We start from the raw sequence: 23,691 nt of genomic DNA, 5'->3' as shown, positions 1-23,691 counted from the left end.
AAGTGAAGCTTGAACTCGAGTGCCGTGGATGATCCTCTCGGCACAAACTCAAACAACATAAAATGACAGCAGTTTTTGTTTATTTTCATTCAACGTTCAACTGCTGTGCTTAAAATAGTCAAAAAGTTTTAATGACTTTATCCCCGGCTAAGCGACAGCGCAACGTGCAAAAGCAGCAGCAGGCAGCCAGCAGCCGGAGCGACAGAGAAGTGCGGAAAAAGAATTCATAAAAATACAGCCACAATCTTGAGGATTGTAGGACATAAAAGGAAACCAAATAGAACCGAACAGAGCTGAAATTGTATACAAATTAAATGGAAATATGTACCGGCACCCAGCGAAAAGTTGTTAAAAGTCAATTCGCATTTTCAACAGAATTTTGATAAGAGCCCCACAGAGACCCCCTGCCCTGCCCTTTGCTGCCCGCCCGATTTCCATGCTAGTTTTAGCGCAAATCGCATAAAATTACGTCAATAAAAAAAGGTAAGCAAACAGTGTTCCCCATTTATATGCATACACGAGAGAGGGTCTGCTTACCTCTCACCTCTTAGCCTGGGGAAAATATACTATGTAGATTGTCAGGGGAACCGGAGGGGGACCGCCTGCTGCCTCTGCCGCTGCCTGGCATTTTATCGAGCAAACTTTCCGACATATAATTCACACCAGCTGCTAATTTAAGCGCCCGAATTAATGACCCGGGCATAAAATTCTACGAGCATATACACGAGAGACTTTAGACCGAAGTGGGGCCGCCCTGCAGGGTGCAGGTCGCAGGGCAATCGTAAATATTCTGCTTAAGCATGCTACCATATCGTGGGTCAAATGTCAGGGGAACTAGAGTCAAGTGGGGCGGCGGCGGATCAGCCAGATTTAGTCATAAAAATCTTTATAATTGATGGGTCTGCCAAGGACTGTAACCTTGAGAGGTTTAATGGCTGTAATTCCGATTCAGGTTGCATTTATTTTCCATGTACCTCTCGGTATTGGCTTCCTTCCTAGAGTTGTAATTATAATTCTAACAGCTGTTGGTTTTATTTAGTTATAATTCTCGAAATAATATTCAGCAAACATCCTTAAGATCTCTCTTTAGGCAGTGCTTTGGAATTTGTCCTCGAAACTTCTTTAGTAAAATTTTATTCCATTTGGTGGTCCCATTTTCATTGACCAACTTTTTGTGCCTTCGATTAAATAACTTTTGCCGCACAATATCTAAACTTTCCCCAATTATGAGTTCAATTGTATGTCGCCCAGGGGTACAAAACCCACAACCAAACACCCCGAGAGATGGTGGATTGTCCACTTTCAGTTGCTGTTTCTTTTGCATTAACAAAACGGAAACTGTTTAATTTTTGGTCAAAACATTTGCTTCGCTTGATGGCATTATAAAAGAGCAACCAGAAACGAATTTGTATTTTCACGCTCCTCATTCTACAGAGGCCTCACTCTGTCTCTCTCTCTCTCTCTCTCTTGGCCAATTTGCTGCGAACCCGAGGCTGAAAGCCACTCCCCACCACACCCACTCTCTTGCTCTTTTGAGTGTCCCTTTTATCCACGCGTAACTTTGACGTTTGGTCTGTCAAAGTTTGTGAACGCCGGCGAGCATTCAGAGTGACAATGTTTCCCCCTTTCCTTCTCCTTGGACACTCGGACACTTCGGATCTCTCTGGTTATAGTATGATTTAATCACAGCCCAACAAAACTGCATTAAAAAAGTTATAGAAAAAATACAAACAACAAGCGAAAGACCCAGTAAATAAAATTGCATTATGTGTTGTGCCCCATATATATATGTATGTATGTATGTATATGTATGTGGTGCCAAATACTGTTGTTTGTCCTTAGTTTTGGACTTTGTTTATTATTGTTTTATTGTATGGCAATGTATAATAGTTGTGTTCCACAAAAAATATAAAATAACAAAGCATCTATGGGGCGAAAAGCGCAAATAAAATGCAAATGAAATTTGTGCTAATAAAATTCAGTTATAAACTTTTCGGCAATGGCATAGCCAAAAATATGACTTCAAAAATGCCAGCGGATGCCGACCGCCATGAAATGTGTTATTTACACAGTCAAAACACATCCAAACACACACATACATAGATACAGCGACACACACTCCTCTTGTGTGGAAGGAGTGACCTGGCTGTTGCATAAATTAGAACGAACGCCCAGCAATGCATCGCATTTGACATTTGACCCGCTTGAACGGAGACCATCAGCCACAAAATTGGCAACTGCCATCCGCAGATGGTTTTGCCCATTCAACCATTTACCAGACCATGCTGCCATTTTCCCAGTTACCATTTTAACATTTTACCATTTTATACCATTTATCGGTGTGGATGGTCGATGGTCTCCCCCATCTAAGTGAATTTTCACGCCGCCATGGCCATTGTCACCTTTACACCATACAATGCACCGTGTCTGCCGTGTGTGTGGCTGCCATGTGGCTTAATTGAGAGGATTTAAGCGGTGTTCCACATGCGAAATTCTCTGCCGCTTGCTAGTTTGCCAGTAAAGTATTCTAAGTACTTCATCAACGGACAGCACTTTCTCGTTTGAGAAATCAATTTGTGTAAAATAACAGAAGTTGAATCAATTTTGAATGCGATTAGCAGACTCGACGGGGTTCAGTTGCTTCCGCATACTTCTGGAATCTTGTATGCCACCCGTGATCCATCTTTGATCCATCTCAAACACAGATTAGGCAAACTTTATGCCAACGGGCCACTCAAATTGCTGCTTGACCCAATGGGTCGTCTATGCCCCATTAAAAATCTCTAGAGGAGGCGCCGCCTCGAGCGTCATTATGTCCATGTTAGGCTTACAGTACATCTTCTGAAGAGCAGGCACTTGCCCACACCCGCCGTCTAGGCCTCATCTCTCGGATCTCGCATCTCGCTTTTCGTATCCGCATTAATTTGCGCCCATTGTGCGAGCCTGCTATATCCTTGGTGGCTCCTATATCTTTCGCTTTTGTTTTCCATTGTCACGCAAAGTGTTGCTTACAGTTCGGCGGGGGTTCCTGTTACACAGCCTATAGTGCCACTCGTCGTTGTCCCCCACCACCCACCACCCATCACTCGATGTTATCGCGCATCAACAAGGCATAATAAGGAGGGCACGCGCTTACCCACTTGGCTAAGACAAAGATGGCCCTGGTGTTTGCTGCCTCCCTCTCACTGGTGGGGCATTTGCACCCAGCTTGACTTTTTTTAATATCCCTGATATTTGCGCCTGTTATCATTCGATGGGTACCGCTGCTGCTGCCTGATGCCTCTGGGCTGTGCCTCCTGCTGTGTCTAGTTGTGCGGCACCGCCCCAACTCCTGTGTGACACGCCCCCAAGCTGCTGCTGATGCTGCTCTTGTTATTCATGTCGTCATTTCCTATTGTCGTCGTTGCTGTAATTGTTGTTGCCATTCTGGTTTCCATCGCTCGTCCTACATGCGCACCCAGCAACTTGTTTTCATTTTACGCTTGCCTGCCGCTATTCAACCATCTCTTGGTCCTGGTCCTGGTCCTGGTTCTGGTTCTGGTACTGACTCTGGGCCTGCTCCCTTTCCCGTTTCATATTCTGTTCTGCCACCCAGCTGCTGTTGTCATTTTGTACAATTTTGCGCTCTGATTTTTAAATATAATCCGAAAGCAACGCTTCCGACTGCTGCTGCTCCTGCTACTATTTCCCCTCCTCTGCTTCTATGTGCTGCTGCTCTTCTGTGTCTGTATCTCTGGCTGTGAATTGTTGGGTGGCTCCAAGTCACGCGATATCGCGAAATCCGCTTTAGCGGAAATCTAATTGCACATCATCTCTCTCTCTATCTTATTCTCTCTGTGCCCCGCACACTTTTCGCCATCTCTTTCACACTGCGCCTCTCTCCCTCTGACACTCTCCTGGTCCTGGTCCTGCTCTTTCTCTGGTTTTGGATGCTGCCTGTGGCCGTAGGCTGATTTTAACATAATGCTTTTTTAAATGCAAAGTTACAAACACTCGCTTGTTGCCCGCTGCTCCGGCGGCCCCAAAGCGTCCTGCCCCTTGCCACAGCCCCAGCTACAGCCACAGCCACAGTTCTGCCCTTGCCCTGCCACTGCCCCCTTTCTCCTGCTTCCTATGTATTAGCACATTTTATGGCAGCGTCCGCCGCCATCCTACAGCATCGCATTAGCATAAAGCAGACACAAAAGGCGAAAAAGGAAGCGAAATAAAACAAGTTGAAATTATTTTCTGCCTTTTATGGGGCAGCTCGAATGTTTGATACCTCCCACAAACACAGACATACGCCAGCCCACCAATCCCTAGAAATGAGCCCAAATAAATCATCAACTAAAAGCAGCATTTATCATCACACATTTATACATTATATTTATATATTTTTGATACTGTTTCCATATTAATTGAAGACTGAAATTTCCCTAATTGCCTTTGGATTAGCATTCAAGTGTAATTAAGACATCATCATCAGCAGCTTTAATTGAGGAAAACTCTTAGAAAATGTTGATAAATTACAACTTAATACTCGAACGTGGCGTTGGATTTATTTCATAAACAGCTTAAGAAATTTCCAGCTGGTGGCAAAGAGCATCAGAGTTTTCAAAGTCTGCACAAATTTGCTTTCTGCTAGACAGCACACAGTTTATGAATACAGTGGGGCATAAATTTATAGAATATCCAAAGAATTTGTACCAGCAATAACCATCAGAAATCTATAATCATTAGAGCCAGACAGCAATGAAGTGCTCCTCCCGAAGATCATCCTATAATTAGTAGATCTTTCAATCCGCGAACACAACCCCTCGTCTGCGGCTTACAGGGTATCAATGCCCTTGCACGCACACAGAAAAAAATGTATATTTATAAATTAATTTGCGGTCGCGTTGACATTTGACTTTTGCTCATGTGGTGGCCAGTCCAGGCGCGTGTCCAGCGGGCAAGCTTTCTTTTAATTAATGAAAATATTTGGGTTGCAGAAAGGACACCAAAAAAACCAGAAACCAGGCCACAGACCCCACACCCACAGCTAAAATCCAATGCATTTTCGGGCATGATGAGGAGCCTCCTACCAGGCCAGGCCACTAATGCATGTTGGCCAAATGTTTGGCCATAATCAAATTGCAGTCAATAGGCCGATAAACACCATTGACAGGCGCATTTCCATAGGCCTACAGACACGTGCTGCCGTACGCAGAGATAGATAGTTGATACAATTTTATTTATAGATCTAGTCGCGACATAGAGTTTGTCGAGCAAACAAATGTTCAGCACAGAGGCACAGAGAAAGAGAGAGAGAGCGAGAGAAAGCTAAATATTAATTAACTGCCATCAGTGGAAAAACGATTTCCACTATAGTTTGCCACTGGCAAAGTGTCAATAAATCGTGTGTCCACATACACCATTTCCCCCCCTAGACAAACAGAAATCCGAATGGCAGGCATACAGAATGTCGTGCCACGTTTTGATGCCGCTCGCGCTTTTGCAGCAATTACTTTTCACCGTAAAAGTTGGCAACTTATTTAAGGTTTCGACAGGCTGAAGCGGAGATTCTTTTTTCCCTTTCCACACCACAGGGGCACAGTTGGTGGGGGGGTCGGTACATATGCGCAATATTCTCGCCAATTGAGCATTTGATTTGACTGCCAAACGTTGCCGCGAACTGCCTTTGACAGCAGGCGGCAGGAGGTCGGAGAGGCACAGCAGCAGCGTTCCCGAACCTAGCCGCTTACTAAGGAATAGAAACAGGATGGAACCACGAGACGGCAGACTGGAAAACAGGAGGCTGTGGAAAACAGAATAAAAGAAGCACCAAAAGGAAAAAAGGTTTCAATGTGGCACTTTTTTTTCTGGCTGCCACTGCTGCTGCTTCCTCCTCTACGCCATTTCCATTTATGTTGTTTACACTCCCCCCTGTCGCCCTCTACCGCACTCTGTCGCTGGACAAGAAGAGGGTTTTGGACCTGCTGCTGCCAAAAGGCAAACGACACCCGCCGCTTCATAGGATGCGATGTGCGGGTCATGTAATGGACAGAGACAGCGACCCTTTACCTTCGCCCCTCTCCTACATCGCATAGGTGACAGAGAGCCGCCTAGAGGCAGTGCACGGCGAGAAGAACTGGGTAGGAAAAGTGTGTTTCAGCAGATTTCCAGACAAAGATAAGGATAATCCTGAAAAACAAATTATTGATTCAAACATGGCATTCGCTTCCAGGAAAAGAAGAGAGTCTAATGGGATGTCGGATGGAAAGATTTGCTTCACAGATTTTTTACACTTTAAAAAGTAGGAAAAAATACTTGGAAATATTTGTCATTTCCCTGGGAAAGAATTTTGACTTTGTTTTGCTTGAAGATTTCTTTCAGTGTAGTATAGATACCTGTAACGGTGGCGATAACCAAAGCTCTCTGCTTGTTTTGTGAGAGTTGCGTGTTTATTTTTTCACCTCAGTCACCCCCATTCCCCTCATTTCCGTCCCATTCCCTGTATCCTGCACTCCATCCACTCGTTACATCTTTTTTGTGTCACTTTTTGCTGTCTATGTGGATGGTTGGGTGTGAATTTTGGTGTAAGAGTGTATTAAAGAAACATCTGGGACCCCGTCCTTGTCTCCTCAGAGCAACCGCCTTCTTCTGCTTAAATTTAATTTAAAGGATCAGAGAGGCAGCCGACGGCTACTCCTATAAAAGAAAGAGATTTTCTAAGCGCAGAGCCAATGCAAACAGAATCAGTAAACTGGCCCATAAATATGGGAGGGCGTGGGCGTGGCTGCTGCATCGCAGCATTGACACAGCATCAAAAATTAGCGTGACGGAGCCTTAATTTTGACCCACAGTTCGGAGGCACAATGGAGGCCAGAGCGTGGGCTTTTGTTGGCCAAAAATTGAGTTTCTTTAGGCGGTAAGTCACGAGGAGAGGGCAAGGCACTGGAGTAGCACTAGGCGCCGGAAGTGGGACTGAGGTTATGTCCTGCAGGGGTTACATTACCCTTTTGTGGAACCCTCCACTCTACTCGACCTTTGTCACAGCTTCGACGACACTTGAGAGTGTGGCAGCGACCCTCAGCTATTGAGATTTCACTTGAAATTAACATAATTCCTTCTTTTCTGTTTTCCATTTTCTATTTTCTAATTCTATTGCTTTCTGGGTGTCCCAACGATCGTAATGGAACGTAATGTAATGGCCTTTGTGTGATGATGACTATTATAAGTTTTATTTCGCTTTCAGTTTCCTTTTTTTTATTGCTCAAAAACCTGATTCCTGGGTTTCGGACTCCGTCCATTAACCCAAAATGAGGTGCAATTCAAAATAATAATACCCGGCTACCCCCAGCGGAGATGACACTTTCGCCAACGAAAACTTTCATTCTCCGAGCAGGAGAGGGGCCGAGGCATCAGTTGCCCGTCGCTGATTGTTTAGCAAAGATTTAGATTTCGGGACACCGTATAGGGGATTCATTCAGTGGGAAACTTACTCTCGGGGTCGGAGAATCATAAATCTTTTTAATTTCATTGATCAACTTTTGGCCGAGAAAAGTTTTGCCCACTGCCCCCTGCCGCTCCGAAGAAAGTTTTTCGCACTTGACTCTGTCCCGCAGGATATACAATATTCCCGGCTGACATTTAAATCGATGAAAGATAAATGCTAAAACTTAAACTTCCAATTCATTGCGGGCGAAATTATGTGACGCCTTATTTTGGGGCTCTTTTGGCAAGCATTTTTTCGTTTGGGCAGGGCCATAAAAAATCATATTTAATGGGGCAATAGCCACAGGAAGCAGAAGGAGGAGCCGGCGGTACGCACGAGAGCATGTCGGAAGCGGCAAATAAATAAATTTCATTTGGGGATAGTTTTGTGGGGGGTTCGCTGTGCCTGATACACAGATAGGAGAGCTTACAAATTGAACTGGGACTGTGATTGGATGGAAATTAATGAGGCATATGCTAAGGAAAATGTGTTTCTGGCAACAAAGAAAGAGCCAGAATTTGAGTTCGTTTAAAGAGAGCGTTCCCTTTAAGAAGATCCAACAATATTAACCTTTAATTAAGAACCCATTTTCGATTGAACATTCCACCACACACACACACATTCCAGCCTCCCACTTTCAGCTACCCAGTTTATAAACTCCCACTCGTTAATAACTTTTGTGTGCGTGCGGGAAAATGTTTATGGTGAATGTAAATAACTTCGTGGGCGAACTGTGTGTGCGAACAGTATGCATAACTTTTGAGTTTGTTGAAATAGTTGCGGACACGTGCGAATCGTGTCTGTTGCAGTGGTTTATGGGATGCAATCTCTGCATGCTTTTTTCCTCGAGCATATGCATATTTCTGTAGCCTTCGCACGGAACAAAAGTTACTGTTTGTCAGTTTGCAATCAATCTGTCAGAGAGAGAGAGAGAGAGACTTAATCAAAGGAAAGAAATCCCATTCAATCCTTCCTCCCATTGAGAGATGCGATTTTATAAATACAATATTCACAATGAAGGAAACGGAATGTGTTTTTCCGCTTCATTCATGAGAGGGCTTTTGCATTCTGTCTTTCCTGCTGGCATCATGCTCTGCCCTTTGCTGTCTTCCTTTCTTGAGAGCTATTTCTTCCCGTCTCATTTAAGAGATATTTAATTTCAAGAAAATGAATTATAAATGCAATTGGAAAACGGAGATGTTTCGCTTTCACTCTGGCCTTTGCTTATGATACATATCCATCCTCTATTCTCTGTCCTGCTGTCCTGCTGTCCTGCTGCTCTCCTGCTCCGATGGCCTATGCAGAAAATTAATTACGCTGCTGAAAACTTCCATTCCTGAAGCTCTAGGATGCGGATGCGGATACGAATCCGGCTGCGAATGGGGAAGCCAATGCGACCACAACACTGACCCAGTTGTTTAATGGAATTGAAGCCATAAACACTTGGATCCAGAGTGCCAGAGAACCACAGCCACGGCCAGAACTAATGGCAGGACCATCGCCATGGCGACCAGAGGGACAGAAAGCGAGTGAGAATGAAAAATTGCAATGGCCGATGGACGAATCGCTAAATAACTTTAATTAGTAGTGCGATTCCCAGGCCATCAATCACTTTTTGCCAGCGGATGCGGATGCGGAAACGGAAATGCCAGCGGAAATGCCACGTGGCCCATTGCTAAGGAGCACTTTTGACAGCTGCTGGGGGGTGCCTGTCCTGTCCTGGCCTGCCCCTGTCGTTTTTGCAATGACACCAAAAATATGGTACACAGAAAAATTATATAAAAATGAAACTGAGAATTAATCAAATTGCACATTTCATCAGAGTGAAAACAACAAACAAGCGCAAAAGTGCGACAGGCACCCGGCCCCGGCGCCCGTTCCTCTGCAATTCTACTCGGATTCCCCGGAAAAAAAAGTTGTTGACATCTTCTGAGCCAACACGTAGCATCAACAGAAGCAACAAAAGCGGAGAAAAAGTAGTAAACACTTGACAAGAGCCAACAAAATAAAGGAAAAAGCGAAGAAACGGCAAAACAGAATGCACCGACTTGAAGATACCCCGCTTAATTGGGTTTCCTTGATAGTTCTTATAATCGAAAAGTTAATTATGAGTAAAGGGAAGAGGGAAGCAGAAAATTATGAAGGATTAAGGTAAATGTCTTGATTCTGGCTGTAATAATTCTCTAATCAAAATGAGTGCAGGCACTTCGGTACATAATTGTTGAACCAACATACCCTTCCCTTCCACGAATGCCAGGATATACTCGCACTCGTAAAAACAACAGCAGAGGCAAGAAAGAGCGAAGCAACAGCAGCAAATGTTTGCTTAAAAATGATGCGAGTACCAGGAGAAGAAGGAATTCGGTGGGTGGACATAGCTGCTGCTGCTGGTGCTGCTGCTGTTACTCCTCCTTCTACTCCGCCTTCAACTTGTGCTTCTGCCTCTGACAGTTGCAAGACGCGTTGACAGTGACAAAGACAATCATGATCCTTGCGACGATGATGATGATAATGCGGACGATGGTTATGAATGGCCCAGATGATGATGATGGTGCTGCTGATGAGAGAGGAGGCCAACATTTGGCATAATCCTGCTGACAAAATGTCATTACACCATCTACATAGTGAAGATGCCTTTTGAAGTTGGCCAACACAGATGAGGGGGGGCTTCCTCGCAGGGGGTCTTTGCAAATAAATATGAATGAATTCCCCTGACAACAGAGTAGGGAACGATGGGTGAGGGGCTGACACGCTGACACCCCCGTGAGTGTATTACCATATTGAAACAGACAAAGTTTTGTAAGAAATATTTGTGAAAAGACATTTGATTATTTCGCTTTTACAGTTTGGGAGGCGAAGAAGCATGAGATACCCTACAAAATCTTTGAACAGTGGATACTTCTATGACAGGGGTCGTGAACTCTGTACGTGGCCACAACAGCTTTACAATATCATAATACACTGCTGCCAAAAGGGGGGCATACAATCATCGTACAACAATGTGTATATCATTCTTCTAATGTTGACTTACCGCGCGAGTGGTCCTGCTTTGGAGTAGTCCTTGTCCTGGGAGTCTGTTTCAGCAGTTATTCCACTTCCGCGTGGTGCTTTCCCCCCGCAGACACGGGACACGGGACACGAGACACGGATACGGGCATTGGATGTCGGATGGCAGTCACGCGAGAAGTCACTCCACACACAGTTACAGTCATTGACAAATGGCCGGAGAGAGCGAGAGAGAGATAGAACTTTTCACTTTTGTCTTTATTATATTTTGTAGTTGTATGTGTGTGTTGCAGTGTTTTTGGGTGGGCACACTGGTACTCCTCCTACCACTCCTCCTCCTCTGCTCTTTCGCCGGTTGAGTCTTGCAATGCTTCTCCTCTCCGTTCTGTTCTGTTCTGTACCGTTATGTTCTGCAAGTCTTAGGCTCTGGCTCTTGTCTTTGCCTGCTCTTGGGTCTTGCACTTCAGCTCCTCCCCTGTTTTAGGCTGCTTTCTCGCGTATTGGCCTAGTTTGTCTCGGCTTTTGGGGTGTGTGGGGGCCTGGGCCTGGGCCTGGACCGGCACTTGTCTAATGCTTTGTCTGCCAGACGGGGCGACGCTCTGTCTTTGCCTGCACTTGAGGAACACTTCTCCTCTCCGTTCTCTGTTTCTCTGCTTCCCTCTGTTCTGCTGTGTGTGTCTGAATGCGAGTGAGTGTGGTTGAATTAGCGGGGGATATAACAGGCCAAGACACGAACTTTTGACCCCGTTCCGACCATCATAGGCAACAATAACAGCTGCTTGCGAGAAGAGGCTACTCGGGCAGAAGGCTTTTACTTTTTGTATGCGTGTGCATGTGTGTGTGTGTACCACTGGCCGGCTTTTTGCATTTACACTTTATTTGCACGTTTATCCAAAAAACACCACATGTGGGCCTACAGTTATGACGGTGACTGGTTTTTGACTTTGTTTATTGATTACCCTGCCGCCTGCCGACGATCGGTGGCGGGGGGGGAAACGACGGAGTTTACGACGCGAATCACAAAATCAAAGCAATAAACAGTAAATTGTGTGCAAATTGCGGTTTATTTATATCAGGCTGTCACTCTCACACACACACAGAGCGCGGATTGAGCGTCTTCGGCGCTCACACACTCGCACGCCACTTTACACGCTTTGCTTGGGTTATAAATTGTATTTCCATAAATTGGCTAGTTTTATTGTTTAGCACACATTTCACAGCATCGCGTCTTACGTTGTTTGCTCCGTTAGCCTGCAAGTTTCGACAAAAACACACCCGCGGACGTTACTGTTTCGTCAATCGCGCCACGTGAACTACTGAATGCGTGAATGGAGCAGCTGGGCAGCTGGAGCTTCGCAGAGAACAGTTAAGCTTCGCAGTGCACAGTGGAGCTTCAGTTGAGCTTACAGAGGATGTTAAAACGTGTTCGCGCGCGCCACTCGGATTTATCGAAACAATATGACCCTCACATATATACCACAGTATACCTTCTCGCTTTCAAAATATACCGTAGACATACCAAGTCTTCCGGACTCTTTTTTGCGTTTAAAATATACAAAATAATACCCCAGAAATATACCGAAAATAATATCCGTTCACACTTTCCAATTTACCGAGTCCGAAGTAACTTCTCTCGATTTTGATATTCCATTTAATATTGCTGGCTTTCATCAAATCTATGCGCTAGAACTATAATTTTATCCGACTGATGAATCAATTCTGCATAAGATTAGCTGATATTCATGACTTGCTCTTATTGCATTGCTAACAGAATTATGACTAAGTTAAGAAACGATTGAAATGGCAGGATGTTTTAACATCCTTGAAAGGGACATTTTAACTTTTCCCATACCAAAAGTAGGGAACTTTAAAAAGCTCGTCGCTTTTATGGCACTGGAAATTAGGAACAGTTTCTGAGCAAAAAAGTTGGCGCGAAATTCAACACTTGGAAAATTTACTTCTGCCTGAACGCCTTTTAGGGCCAAAACGCAATCCCTTTTCAGCCCAAATTCCTATCTTTTGATGGCAAAAAAAACAAATAGAATGAAATCCGATTTCTTGTCATTATCTTTGTTAAATTTTAGTTACGTTTCATATGTGTGTACGTGTGTGGGGGGGGTTTGTTACATTAATTACAAAAACCTAATGCACAAAAATGCAAAAAAACTTCGAAACGCATGCAGCAGCAGCTGGCAGCCCGGCAGCCAGCGGCCGGATGACCATCGTTGCCGCTGGCTTAGCGCTGGATCTTAATCACCGCCGGCCGTCTCCTCGTTGGCAGCATCCTTAGACTTGGTCTTGGGCTTGTCGTCATCGTCCTCGGCGAATTCGCTGAGATCGCGACGCATGGCATAGGCATCCTCCCCGTCCGCATAGTACTTGGGCTCCACCTCGATGATCTTGAACTTCAGCGAGTTGGTGTAGAGGTTGAGGGCGGCACGGTTGCTCTTGCGCACATGCAGCGACACGTACTGGGCGTTGAAGCACTCGACCATGGCCTGCGAGGCCTGATTCATGAGCTTCTGGGCGAGGCCCAGGCGGCGGTACGAGCGCTTGACGGCCAGCGAGGTGATGTGGCCGTGACGGGTCTCGTCGCTTGGCTCGGGCTCCTCCATTTTGGCCAGGACATAGCCCACAATGCCGCCCTTGTCGTCCTCGGCCACGTAGCTCAGCTGGGGCCAGGTGAGGCCGTGGTAGAAGTAATACTTCATCTGATAGTTCTCGGGCAGGCAGAGCAGATTGCAGTGCTGCATGGTCATCAGATCCTCGGGCTTAGCACAGCGAATGTTCATCTTGAAGTTGTTTTGGATGTGTAACAGGTGTAACAGGGATAGGAACTGTAACTGGATATGGGTGATTCAATCACGGCGTGCCTTGCGTGCTCTTCCTTGCTGATGTTGCTGCTCCCACACCACTTGCTGCTGCTCCTCTGGCTCTTCCTGACCCAGCAGTTCACGCACAAGACGAAATTTCGATAGAAATGCCTTCCAGATCAATAACCAGCCTTTAACGAGAGTAGAAAATTGTATTAGTTAGAGTGTAGAGCATATTCACGATCCCCACGTTTCCACAAAGTGCGTAATCATCATCTGCGGCCTGCTACCTGCCGCTGGTGCTGCTTACCCAACAAAATAATGGAAGCCACAATACTAACAGAAGCTAACACGGTGAGAATGCAGCCTAGGGCCGTTTGCAGCGACATTCTTGCCTGCAGGTGCGCATTAAAACAAAAGGAAAAAACTACAGGCTAAACTGCAATTTCACTATTTGCGTTTCGGGGCTACTAAAAATTATGTTTATCACAATAGAAATCAGCTGGCACGCAAGTTGCGTTTTGCAACACTTAGGACCAGGGCTGCATGGACTGGTGGCAATGGAAATTATATACAATTTTTACAAAAATTTAACACATTTCCTGTTAACCAATGTTAATGTGCGCTGTTCTGTTGGCTGGATTTGATTGCAATAATCTTACTTTTAGCTTAACTGTTTTTTCAATACCCTCACATGCCGCCACCTCTCGGTACCAATAGAAACCACATGGGGATGGTCAGAATTTCGGCAAGGCCAATTGGTTCTGACTGAGATTCCCGACGGGACACTCCACACTCTTAGCGACAAGCAGGCTGCAGACAACGAGTCCCCCGTGTTTTAGTTGTAATTTATATCCACCTGACTGATTAATTTATTTATATTCGCCGAGCACACTTTTGCAACGCTGAACTACACCGGCACAAAAAAACTAGTGCTGCAAAGCGTGAAAACATGAGTGTGTGGGGTTGAACAGCTGTTTGCTGAAAATTGGTGTGGCAACACTCTGCCATTTTAATTTGTTTAACGCAAAACAATAAATTGTATTTACGTTAGTGGAGCAAAATGCAAGAGTTTTCGGCGAAGCGCAATGCACTCTTCGCGTGCCTCGACGACGCCAGCAAAGAGCTCAAGGGGACGGCCCTGGATCAGAGCAAGGCCAAATCGTACACGGTGAACGCCCTCGAGCGAGCAGGAGGCGACGCCGGATCTGGACAGGTCATGCACTATCGCCATGGCCGCAGCATTGATTGTGGCACTGAGCCCGAGGCGGGCCAGCTGAAGCGCATGAGGGGCAAGGAGAGTATATTCAAGAAGCCGGAAATGCCGATTGGACGCTGCCTGAAGCCCCGCAAGACGCCCGACTATCAGGTGAGCAGCGGTGGGAGTTTCCTTAAGAGATTTCAACAATGCCTTGGGTGTGCCTTTTCAGATGAATCCCCACAAGTGGAAAAAGTATTCGCTGGAATATGTCGACATATCCGATCAAAGCAACTCCAGCGCCGCGCTGTCTTTTCTGCGCCAAATGGATGCGCAACGAGAGACAGGAGCAGAAGACGACGCAGCAATGGAAGCTGGTGGCAAGATTGAATTCAAAAAGAAGAGCAAACTGAATCGCAATCTCAAGAAGCTGCAGGCAGAGGAAGTGGACGATGTGGAGCTGGACAAACCACAGCTAAGGGGCTCCAAGCTGGTGATGCCCGAGTACATTATTGGCCAAAAGCCGCAAAAGCAAAAGAAAACGAAGCCCAAGGACAATCAAAGTCGTGCTGCTGGCAAGCTGCAGCTGTCCCACCTCGAGGAAGAGGATAACGAAGACTTGGCATAGGCCACGCAACAACTGTAGATTATAGATTTTAAATTAATTTATAGTTTTTAGGCATTTTGTAAATATATTTAGTTGCCCCACCCGAGTTAACGAGCTTGAAATTATGGTAATCGATCAAATTTATTATGCTGAATGTATAATCAATTGAGTGGGGTGTAAAAATGTATCTAAAATTGTCATACTTTATGATAAATCATAGCTATCACGAGAAATTCCCATACATACCCCTACGTGGGAGGTACATTCGAAGCAAAAGGCTGAGTATTTTGACATAGTGGGACAGGGGGGACATAATACATAAAAGGGGAGGAGTACATACTTATAGCACACGATAGAGAGCACAAGACACATAATCTAAAATACATAAATGCGACGAAAACTTACATAGAAATACGTAAAAATGCAAATATTCAGTCAGGGAATGCTTTCATTATATGCAATTGTCAGTGGCTATTCCGTGTAGAAGCCTGGATTGAAGTAAAGTTTCTTGTTGAAGCCGAGATTATCGAAGGAGCCCGTCTGCATGGAGCCCTTGCTGGTTCTCATGGTGCCCACACGCTCGTTGGTCTTCTTTAGAATATCCTCCACGGGCGTGTTGTGTGCATGGTCGGCCATCATGTCGCAGAATTTCTGTATGTACCAGCTGCCCGACTCGGCATCGCGATGGGTCACATAGCCTGGGGTGCTGGCATAGCAGACCAGCATGTCCGAGAGGGATGGGACATTCGTGTAGGTGGAGGGTCTGCCCTCGGTCTCGACAACAGTCTCCTCCAGCCGAGCAGCCGCCGTGCCTATGGAGTCAAAGTGATTCATGGGCTGCCCTAGGTCAGGTTCTCTGCCGCGACAAAACGGAAATATCAGCACCTTTGGCTTGTGCACCAAATACGGGCTCACACTGGCCTGGAAGTAGCTCTTGATCTTTTGCACATCCACCACCGACCCATCGCTAAACTCCACTTTATCCATTTCCCCGACACGCTCGCCGTGCGTCATCAGCACCATGACAAAGCACTCGGTCTGCTGTGCATACTTCGAGGAGGTAACCTTGCCGAGAGTTTCGAAGAACTCTTCCTGGTTCATGTTGTTGTAGGCGAATATCGTGAAGCCCATTTCCCTGAACAGATGGATCAGCGAATCGCTGTCCACTTCGGCGCCGTTCCTCTTGCGCTCTGTGTCCGAAAAGTCTATGATATTGATCTGGAAGAGCACGCCCCGATGATGCTGCGACTGCATGTTGTACGTGCCGACCACTTCGTCGCTGTGGATTCTGTCCGACTTCTTGACATCACGCTTTTTTCCACCCACAGGCTCCATGTAGGGTACAAGCGGCCCACCCGCTACATTGTATTCCCTCTGAGAAACAGATGAATATAAATATAAAAGGGGAAAAAACGTGCACGGAGTGGAGGAACACACCTTGCTGACACATGCACCTTCACTCGCCGCCGCAGTTGCCGTCGGCGATGGTGTATCCACTAGGTCCGCCGACTTGCGTGTAGTCTTCCGCTCGTTGATGGATATGAAGGGGGAGCCAGAGTTCTGTTCGGAGACATCTTCCAGCAGCTTCACTGCCTGCAGACTCCCCACATTCCGCAGCGCAGTAATGAGCTGGTTGTAGGCCGCTGGACCGCGCTTGGTGATCTTGATTAGCAGCCGCCTGTGCTGCTCCAGCAGGCTGTCCTCTTTGCTCATGTTAAAACCTGCGCCGCTCAGGTCTTCGACATTTCGCAGCATGCGGGTCGACAACAGGTTTATGCGCACGCACTCCTCCCTGGTGCGCCTGTAGTTGGTGCATTTCACCAGCTCGTCGAGGTGCTTGATTATGTGTTCGCGATGCTTTTGGAGCATTCCGATTTCCCGCCTCGAAGGCTGCATCTTGGAAGCGCTTATATGGTGTGAAGGCGATGTGAAGGACGGCGAGTCGAATTGATCGAATTGTTCTGACAGTTTCAATCTCCAATTGGCAGTGATATTGGCAATGAGTCACCTTCGGAATGAGGAGGTCTTTCCGTCTTTCCGTGACTGGACGAAGTTCTTCTCGTTTTCTTTGTCTTCGCGTTCGTGTTCGCAGCAGCAAACTTCACAGCAACTCTCTTGTGGCGTGGCGTGTTCCTTATTTTTTCACAAGCAAATTACCTAGCATATATTGCACTAAATTGCACCAATTATATTAAACAAAATAAAATCTAAATTTAAATAACATTTCTTTTGAAACAAAAGGAATAAATGCACTTGGCAGTGACTGAGCGCGCGCGTCCGTCCACTTTCGCTTCACTTTTTAAAGTAGTGGCAACACTGACTGAGTGCACAGTCCATGATGTTATTATATGGTTATTATAGGTGGCTCCGTCGGCTGCCTAATCGCTTCGATTTCGCACCCCTAGCGTTAAAAAAAAAAAAGATAACTTCCACTCTCTTTCTTGCAATGGTCAACGTTAAACCCCATGCCATCAAAGGGTTAATCAGCTCACTCTATTGTCGTTTGCCTCACACGTACCAAGCAGAACCCTATCACTCGCACTTATTGAATGCGTTGTTAGTGGTGGCGTTTTGCCGACGGGACCACCCAATATAATTTCATCATGCATATGACCGACCAGAGTTGCTGCGGGCTTATCTTCGCAGCGACCAGGCAACCCTGCTGCTGCAGCAACAGCTGATAGTATTTTGATTTCGGAATTTCGCGTCGCAGCAATAATATAATGGAAGAAAATAATCAAAATCCTGAAGTGGAGATATCTGCGAAGAAAAGAAAGACCAGATTGACCAAGGCCACAAAGCAGCGCGTTCTGAAGTATTTGGAAAAGACTGGATTCTCGCGGGAGAACCTGAAGCGGGCCACGGAAGGTGAAAAAGACGCCGAGGCGATAATTGGTAAGACAAACATAGAGCGCAAAAATAAGTGAAAACTAAACCCAAAGCCATTTCAGAGTACATGGTTAAAAGTTGTGAAGAAGCAGAGGCGAAGGTGGAGCGCGAATGCGATTCGTTGAGTCTCAACAACATCAACCAGTGGCTGGAGCTGATGAAGTCCACGCAGTTGTCCGAACGCTGTGAGTACGAGGCAGCCGCCGTTGTCAACTCCATACTGCTCAACGAGCGGCAGCCATTGCCGGCGAAGATGAATGGCATCGACTTGAAGTATGTACTTGCACCTTAAATGCCACATTTGTGACCAACAAATCCCTTTACAGAGCGGCCTATAAATTCTTGGGCAACGCACTGATGGGACAGCCCCAGGAGCAAATGAGTGAAGCAACCAAAGCCTTCCTGTCCCGAGAAATAGAGGTGAGCCTTTTACAGTCAGAAAAGACAAAAATTAACACTCCTCCCCCTGACTCGCAGCTCCTGATAGCCGAGGCCAACACAGATGAATCGGACGAGGCGGCCCGAGACATGGGGCAGCGCCAGTACAATTGCACGGAGTACGACTATCAGGCACAGCCACACAAGTGCAGCCTGGACCCGCTCTTCCAGGACGAATGGAAAACATAGATGCTAATTGTTGATTTCCACACATTTATTAAACATTTAAATTCAATTGTTTTTGTTTTTTTTATACACGTACACATACTCCTTGCCCCATTCCAACATTAAATCCAACTAACCCACATGATTATACATGTGTATGCGTATACCTAACCATTGTACGAGTACGCATAGATACATATTAGTTAATTACACCCATAATTAAGTACTTTACTATAAACAGTTGAAGCACATTTAAAATCTAGAATTCCTTTAGTACACAATTACTTCAAGTAGGTGTAAGTACGAGTATATGAAAAAGAGCTGGGGTCTCGGCATGGCCTCTGCCGTCTTGCCACACATTTATTGTGCATGATTGTTTTCAATTTCAATAATTCATTTTGTTGCCAATTTGTAAGTAGTCTAGAGTTAGAATAGAGTTTTAGTTTTGGTTTTGCTTTTTTTGCTTTGTTTTAAACTTTAAGAGGCATAAAAACATTGGAGTGCTGCTTGACTCTCATAGCATCACAATAGATCACAAGAGACAGAGTTTGGTTTTCCAAATAACCGAAGAGGATGAGGTTCTCATACATACAATCAGAGTTACATACATAATACACGACAAATACAAATACAAATATAATTAATACCCTTTAATTTGTTACCACAATTAGTGTTTTTCTTTCTCATTAAACTTATGTCTGTACGTATGTATGTGTGGTATGTATGTATGCTCACACAATCAAATGCAATTCAATATTCAATAATGTACACATAATAATACATAAACTCTTAAATGTTTTCAGTTCAGTCCAGTTTGAGCTTTTGGTTTTCCCCTTTTTTTTGGTTTTGTTTAGTTTAAATTAATTAAAATTAAGTTAATCTAATTTATGTATACATGTATGATTAAGTCCTAGAGTCAACCATAAACCATATCGATATGCCTTGTCTAAGATCCGTGGATCGAATGTGTAAATCAACGAACCAAAACTCAGACTCAACAAAAAGCAACAGAGAATTCCAACTAAAGGTGCATCCCCCAATAAAAGGTGGCGGATCGGGCAAACATAACGACAAACAACAACACAACAGAATGATTTTATTTGATAAATAAAGAGCGCATATGCAGATGTCGTGTCGGTAGAATTTTGATTGTCCCGTTACCGTTCGTGTCGTTCAGAGCATGGCATAGAGTATATACGATATAAAGTAAGTTCTAGCGTGTTCTGTTTAGAGTTCGTCATTGTTAGCTTCTTCTGCTGGTTTTGTATACATATATAAATTCATTTTTGGTTTTCCCCATCTCGGTTCCGCTAAAGCTACCACAACAATGATAATTATAATGCGTGTATTCATTTTTATGTATGAGTACTATAAAGATTCAAGAGTTTACCATTTACCATTTACCATAAATATATGCGCTATATAGTTGCTGATTCATCAATGTCCTGGCCCAACGATACAAATTGACTATAGATTTTGGGATTCACACAAAACAGGTTTCATGGCTGTGTCGGAGTGGACCTTTCGTTTTTGATTTGTATTCCTTTCATTTATATTTTGGATAATGTGTAGTATTCACCTTAGTAGTAGTTTTGGGTGTAAAGTATTTTGTATTGTATTTAATGGATTTCATGATTTGATGTACAGAGATTTTCCTTACTTGAAAGCGTATTGAGTGGGTCATGACTCTGGGTTATAAATAAACTCTTCCTTTTCTCCCTTTCCCTTTTAACATGATTATTTATGTACGAGTATATTCATTTTGATTGCTTCTGCTGTAAAGCTCTGGGATAATTTTTGATTTAGCTTGTGCCGATTGTTTTTAGGTACCAACTCTTAGGTACACGATTTATTTGTTATATTTTCTATACGAATACGAGAGGAATATTTTATGTAGTTATTATTATCTGTGAGGTTTTGTATGTATACGCGATATGACCTGATGTCGGCCCTCCAAAAGAGCAAGTCTAAATTTATATGAACTAAAGAAATGTGAAGAAAATTCTTGGCAATTCTTATGAATAATATTGCATTTTGTGAGATTTTGTTTGGAAAGCAGCGCATCTCATCGGTGGTCCGAAGTTCCATGTGTCTGATGCTAATGCTGAGGCTGAGGCTGACGCTGAGATGTTTATGCTAAATGTTTACTTATTAGGCTTGGTTATTCATTTTCACTAAATAATTCGAAAAATATTCATATGTTTGAGGTATGTTGTATGACACATTAAGGGAAGTGGCTAAGGCTAAGCTAAGTATTTTGGCATGTCATAAACATATACATATATAATATATAAGTATGATAAATATATATGCCTATGTATATCCATGTATTGTTCGAGTTTCTAGGAATTGATTGCATTTTGCATTGTGTGTGTGGGAATCTCTATGGAATTAATGTACTCATGAGTGTGTGACGTGATTTGTGGTTGTGTTGTGTGTTTGACACTTTTCATCATTAGGATAAATTAGTTTTCCATTGGTATTCTTTGGAGATATATGTATTCTTGGTACGAGTATTTGCGATTATAAGTTAACGAGAGCATTGTTGCACTCTCTTTGGTCACATCAAATTGGCATTTTGGCTAGTAATAACATTTAGAGTTTCGAGTGAAATACATATATTTTGAGCTTGCCTGGCTCTTGGTGTACGTTTACAATGTATTGCATATATGTTTCGAGCTAATATAAGTTGATTACTGGACCGAAATTGCATTGAAAAGTAATTAGTAATTAGTTTCTTTTGAATGGTTTATTTATCTGTTTCTGTTTTCGTTTTTCGTTTCTTTAGTTACGTCCGGAGAATAGTTGATACTGTAATAGAGTTGTTGCAAGATAATTAGGCCATCAATCTGATTGTTTTACACGATTTTCAAAAATACATATTACGGTGCTATTTTTGGTATTTGTTGTTAGTTGGGATTTATTACTTATCTACGGATACGGATACGAAAACGGGGAGCAAATACGATTACGATGACGATTACGATGGGTTTCTATTTGCTGCTAATCTCACACACACACACACCGATCAGTTATGGATACGGATATGGATGTTACGATATTACGGGTATTACAAATTACAGGAAAATACACCAAAATAATTGGAGGCAGGGAGAGATCAACTGGGGGTGGATGGGGAGTATTATTACACATATAATAGTTTTTATTATTATTATTATTACAGTTATATATTTGGAAAAAATATTTAGACAGATATCGACATCAGTTTTTGGAGGATTTAAGGTTGGGTCATGCACTATCGATCGGCTCGGGGATCCTATGCTGGATAGCTGGAACTTTTTCATACGAGTACAATGCAAACCACGGACATCCATCTATGGTACGGGGCAGTTAACACTCTTATTTGTACGTGTGTGGATATCTCACTGGATGGATGGGATGGGTCTGGTGTGGCGTGGCGTGGCATGGTCTGGTGTGTGTGTCTACAAAACTACTACTAAGGTACAGTTGTGGATGAGTGTGGGCTTGGGTGTGGACTGCAGCGAGCTGTGGAGGTAGGGGAGCTACTGGGGGACACCGTTCCTCCAGGCAACTTACATTCAACCACAAATATGTATGCGATCGTTTAGCAGTTACTCTTTTTTGGTTGGTGGTTTATCTTCTCAGATTTGTCGCACTCAGAATGCGAGAACTTTTGAACTCTTAAGGCACATTTCGAAGTAATTATAATCATAAGTTCAACTTACAGTAGGAATGAGAAACAGCGAAAGCAAAGTAAAAGTAAAACAAAATAAAATTCAAATCTGAAATGCTAGATACATACAGCGGGTTGGTGGGGGGTACGTATACAGGGGAGAAACAACACTGATTGTGCAACAAAGGCGAAGCATTAGAATTAAATATACAATACATTTAACAGTTACAATAAATTCGCAATGACTTAATAGTAATAGTAGTAAGTAGTAGTAGTTAGTAGTAGTAGAAATACAAATACAAATGCATATCAACATCTGGTAAATCGGTTGATAGATTTTAGTATAGATTTATAGATCAGATTCATTAAGGTTTGTAGCTTTAATAGTTGTTAGCAGCCCTCTAAAGCCTTCAGTGTCAGTCAATCAATCAAGTATACACATTGGTACACATTTATTTTGTGTATTTATCGCACAATATCTCTTCTCTCTCTATCTTCAGCTGCTGCTTATAGCTTGGTTCTTGGTTTTAGCTGCGATACTTTCGTTAGTTTTATCTCGTTTTGTTGTTGTATTTCCAAAATATTCATTGTGCAGTTCAGATGGGCAGAAAGTAAAATGGCAAGTCAAGTCAATTACACATACAATACGCATACATAGGAACAGAACACCACAATTATGCAATAATAGCCATAACACCGAGTGACGATCATCACAACGGTAGAAGCAAGAACAACCACAAATTTAAAGCACAGATATTCCAATTATGTATCAGATTTGCATGCATTTTGGACTGTTTTTTGTATTATTTGTACTCTGTTGATTATGTTTTACTTCAGCTTTAATTTTGGGATAGTTTCACCACTTTACCATTTGTATAAAGGTAATACCCATAGCAAAAGTTCAAGGTTTCTCTTAAAGATTCAGCCATATTTAGTTGAACTATTATTTAAGGTACATCTGTAGCTTTGTGGCTGTTGATTTAAGTCAAGTTTTGAATATGGTTTCAGTGCTATTTTGAGTCTTTGCATATGGTTGGGGTTTTTGAGAACTTTTCAAATGGAATCTATTTGTCCAGTCATTTGTGGTGTGATCAAATAAGAGGCAAGCAAACAACACATGCAAAATTCAAAACGAAGCAAATATTTAAATTTCAAAATAAAATATTGAATTACCAACCCAAATATCAATGTATCTTAATGGAAATCAGTTCTTATAACTTATTGGTTGGTCCTTAAAGTTGTACGACTATCATATGGTATAACTTTAGACCTATGAGAATGCGTGAGCAAGTGCGTGGGTGAGCGGGGAGTGGGTTGTGTATACTAATCCAACATTAATCCGATAAATTCATAGTTAATTGGGTGGGCTTATGACCTACATAATCATCGACAAGCGACTGACAATGGGTTTTATTTTTTTAAATACTTTTGCCAGAACATATTATAATGTACTATTCAAATAAA

The 23,691-nt window shown here is 43.6% G+C and overlaps 7 protein-coding genes across 10 annotated transcripts in view; 2 read left to right on the top strand and 5 right to left on the bottom strand.

Moving 5' to 3' along the window:
• Positions 1 to 11,911, bottom strand: part of LOC117895876 (junctional adhesion molecule A) — a 97,477-nt gene extending 85,566 nt beyond the window's left edge. For all 3 annotated transcript variants that reach the window (XR_004648964.1, XM_034803874.1, XM_034803875.1), the window contains exon 1: positions 10,488 to 11,911. The gene's annotated coding sequence lies outside the window, so the exon portion shown is untranslated. The remainder of the gene's footprint in view (positions 1 to 10,487) is intronic.
• A 609-nt stretch (positions 11,912 to 12,520) lies between these two features.
• On the bottom strand, positions 12,521 to 13,279 carry LOC117893792 (N-alpha-acetyltransferase 10). Its single transcript, XM_034800535.1, has one exon. The coding sequence runs from the start codon at positions 13,252 to 13,254 to the stop codon at positions 12,712 to 12,714; it is 543 nt and encodes a 180-aa protein (XP_034656426.1). The 5' UTR covers positions 13,255 to 13,279; the 3' UTR covers positions 12,521 to 12,711.
• Positions 13,280 to 13,291: 12 nt separating this feature from the next.
• Positions 13,292 to 13,768, bottom strand: LOC117893793 (small integral membrane protein 13). The gene is made up of 2 exons (XM_034800537.1): positions 13,586 to 13,768; positions 13,292 to 13,466 (listed from the first exon to the last, which is right to left on the bottom strand). Exons 1-2 carry the CDS (start codon positions 13,662 to 13,664, stop codon positions 13,321 to 13,323), a joined length of 225 nt encoding a protein of 74 aa, XP_034656428.1. The 5' UTR covers positions 13,665 to 13,768; the 3' UTR covers positions 13,292 to 13,320.
• Positions 13,769 to 14,269: 501 nt separating this feature from the next.
• LOC117893791 lies at positions 14,270 to 15,356 on the top strand. The gene is made up of 2 exons (XM_034800534.1): positions 14,270 to 14,644; positions 14,706 to 15,356. The coding sequence occupies exons 1-2, from the start codon at positions 14,339 to 14,341 to the stop codon at positions 15,099 to 15,101; spliced, it is 702 nt and encodes a 233-aa protein (XP_034656425.1). The 5' UTR covers positions 14,270 to 14,338; the 3' UTR covers positions 15,102 to 15,356.
• LOC117893790 (caspase Dronc) lies at positions 15,203 to 17,385 on the bottom strand. Its single transcript, XM_034800533.1, has 2 exons — positions 16,518 to 17,385; positions 15,203 to 16,454 (listed from the first exon to the last, which is right to left on the bottom strand). Exons 1-2 carry the CDS (start codon positions 16,974 to 16,976, stop codon positions 15,552 to 15,554), a joined length of 1,362 nt encoding a protein of 453 aa, XP_034656424.1. The 5' UTR covers positions 16,977 to 17,385; the 3' UTR covers positions 15,203 to 15,551.
• A 380-nt stretch (positions 17,386 to 17,765) lies between these two features.
• Positions 17,766 to 18,832, top strand: LOC117894021. Its single transcript, XM_034800858.1, has 4 exons — positions 17,766 to 17,975; positions 18,032 to 18,242; positions 18,296 to 18,389; positions 18,447 to 18,832. Exons 1-4 carry the CDS (start codon positions 17,804 to 17,806, stop codon positions 18,594 to 18,596), a joined length of 627 nt encoding a protein of 208 aa, XP_034656749.1. The 5' UTR covers positions 17,766 to 17,803; the 3' UTR covers positions 18,597 to 18,832.
• Positions 18,833 to 19,849: 1,017 nt separating this feature from the next.
• The window catches only part of LOC117894019 (SCY1-like protein 2), a 30,317-nt gene continuing 26,475 nt past the window's right edge, over positions 19,850 to 23,691 (bottom strand). For both annotated transcript variants that reach the window (XM_034800855.1, XM_034800856.1), the window contains one exon: positions 19,850 to 21,383. In XM_034800855.1, coding sequence (XP_034656746.1) covers positions 21,357 to 21,383 — 27 coding nt within the window. In that variant the 3' untranslated portion in view covers positions 19,850 to 21,356. The remainder of the gene's footprint in view (positions 21,384 to 23,691) is intronic.

The sequence above is a fragment of the Drosophila subobscura genome, chromosome J (genome assembly GCF_008121235.1).
Source record: "Drosophila subobscura isolate 14011-0131.10 chromosome J, UCBerk_Dsub_1.0, whole genome shotgun sequence".
NCBI lineage: Eukaryota > Metazoa > Arthropoda > Insecta > Diptera > Drosophilidae > Drosophila > Drosophila subobscura.
Note: the sequence above shows the minus strand (reverse complement) of the source record. Positions and strands in the feature narration are given on the sequence as shown.

Excerpts from the sequence above, each read along its gene's own strand:
- LOC117893792 (XM_034800535.1), bottom strand. The coding sequence starts at position 13,254 with ATGAACATTCGCTGTGCTAAGCCCGAGGATCTGATGACCATGCAGCAC.
- LOC117893793 (XM_034800537.1), bottom strand. The coding sequence starts at position 13,664 with ATGTCGCTGCAAACGGCCCTAGGCTGCATTCTCACCGTGTTAGCTTCT. Across the intron at positions 13,467-13,585 it reads GGCTTCCATTATTTTGTTGG|GCTGGTTATTGATCTGGAAG; the intron begins GTAAGCAGCACC and ends CTCTCGTTAAAG.
- LOC117893791 (XM_034800534.1), top strand. The coding sequence starts at position 14,339 with ATGCAAGAGTTTTCGGCGAAGCGCAATGCACTCTTCGCGTGCCTCGAC. Across the intron at positions 14,645-14,705 it reads GCAAGACGCCCGACTATCAG|ATGAATCCCCACAAGTGGAA; the intron begins GTGAGCAGCGGT and ends GTGCCTTTTCAG.
- LOC117893790 (XM_034800533.1), bottom strand. The coding sequence starts at position 16,976 with ATGCAGCCTTCGAGGCGGGAAATCGGAATGCTCCAAAAGCATCGCGAA. Across the intron at positions 16,455-16,517 it reads AAGGTGCATGTGTCAGCAAG|AGGGAATACAATGTAGCGGG; the intron begins GTGTGTTCCTCC and ends TCTGTTTCTCAG.
- LOC117894021 (XM_034800858.1), top strand. The coding sequence starts at position 17,804 with ATGGAAGAAAATAATCAAAATCCTGAAGTGGAGATATCTGCGAAGAAA. Across the intron at positions 17,976-18,031 it reads AGACGCCGAGGCGATAATTG|AGTACATGGTTAAAAGTTGT; the intron begins GTAAGACAAACA and ends AAGCCATTTCAG. Across the intron at positions 18,243-18,295 it reads ATGAATGGCATCGACTTGAA|AGCGGCCTATAAATTCTTGG; the intron begins GTATGTACTTGC and ends ATCCCTTTACAG.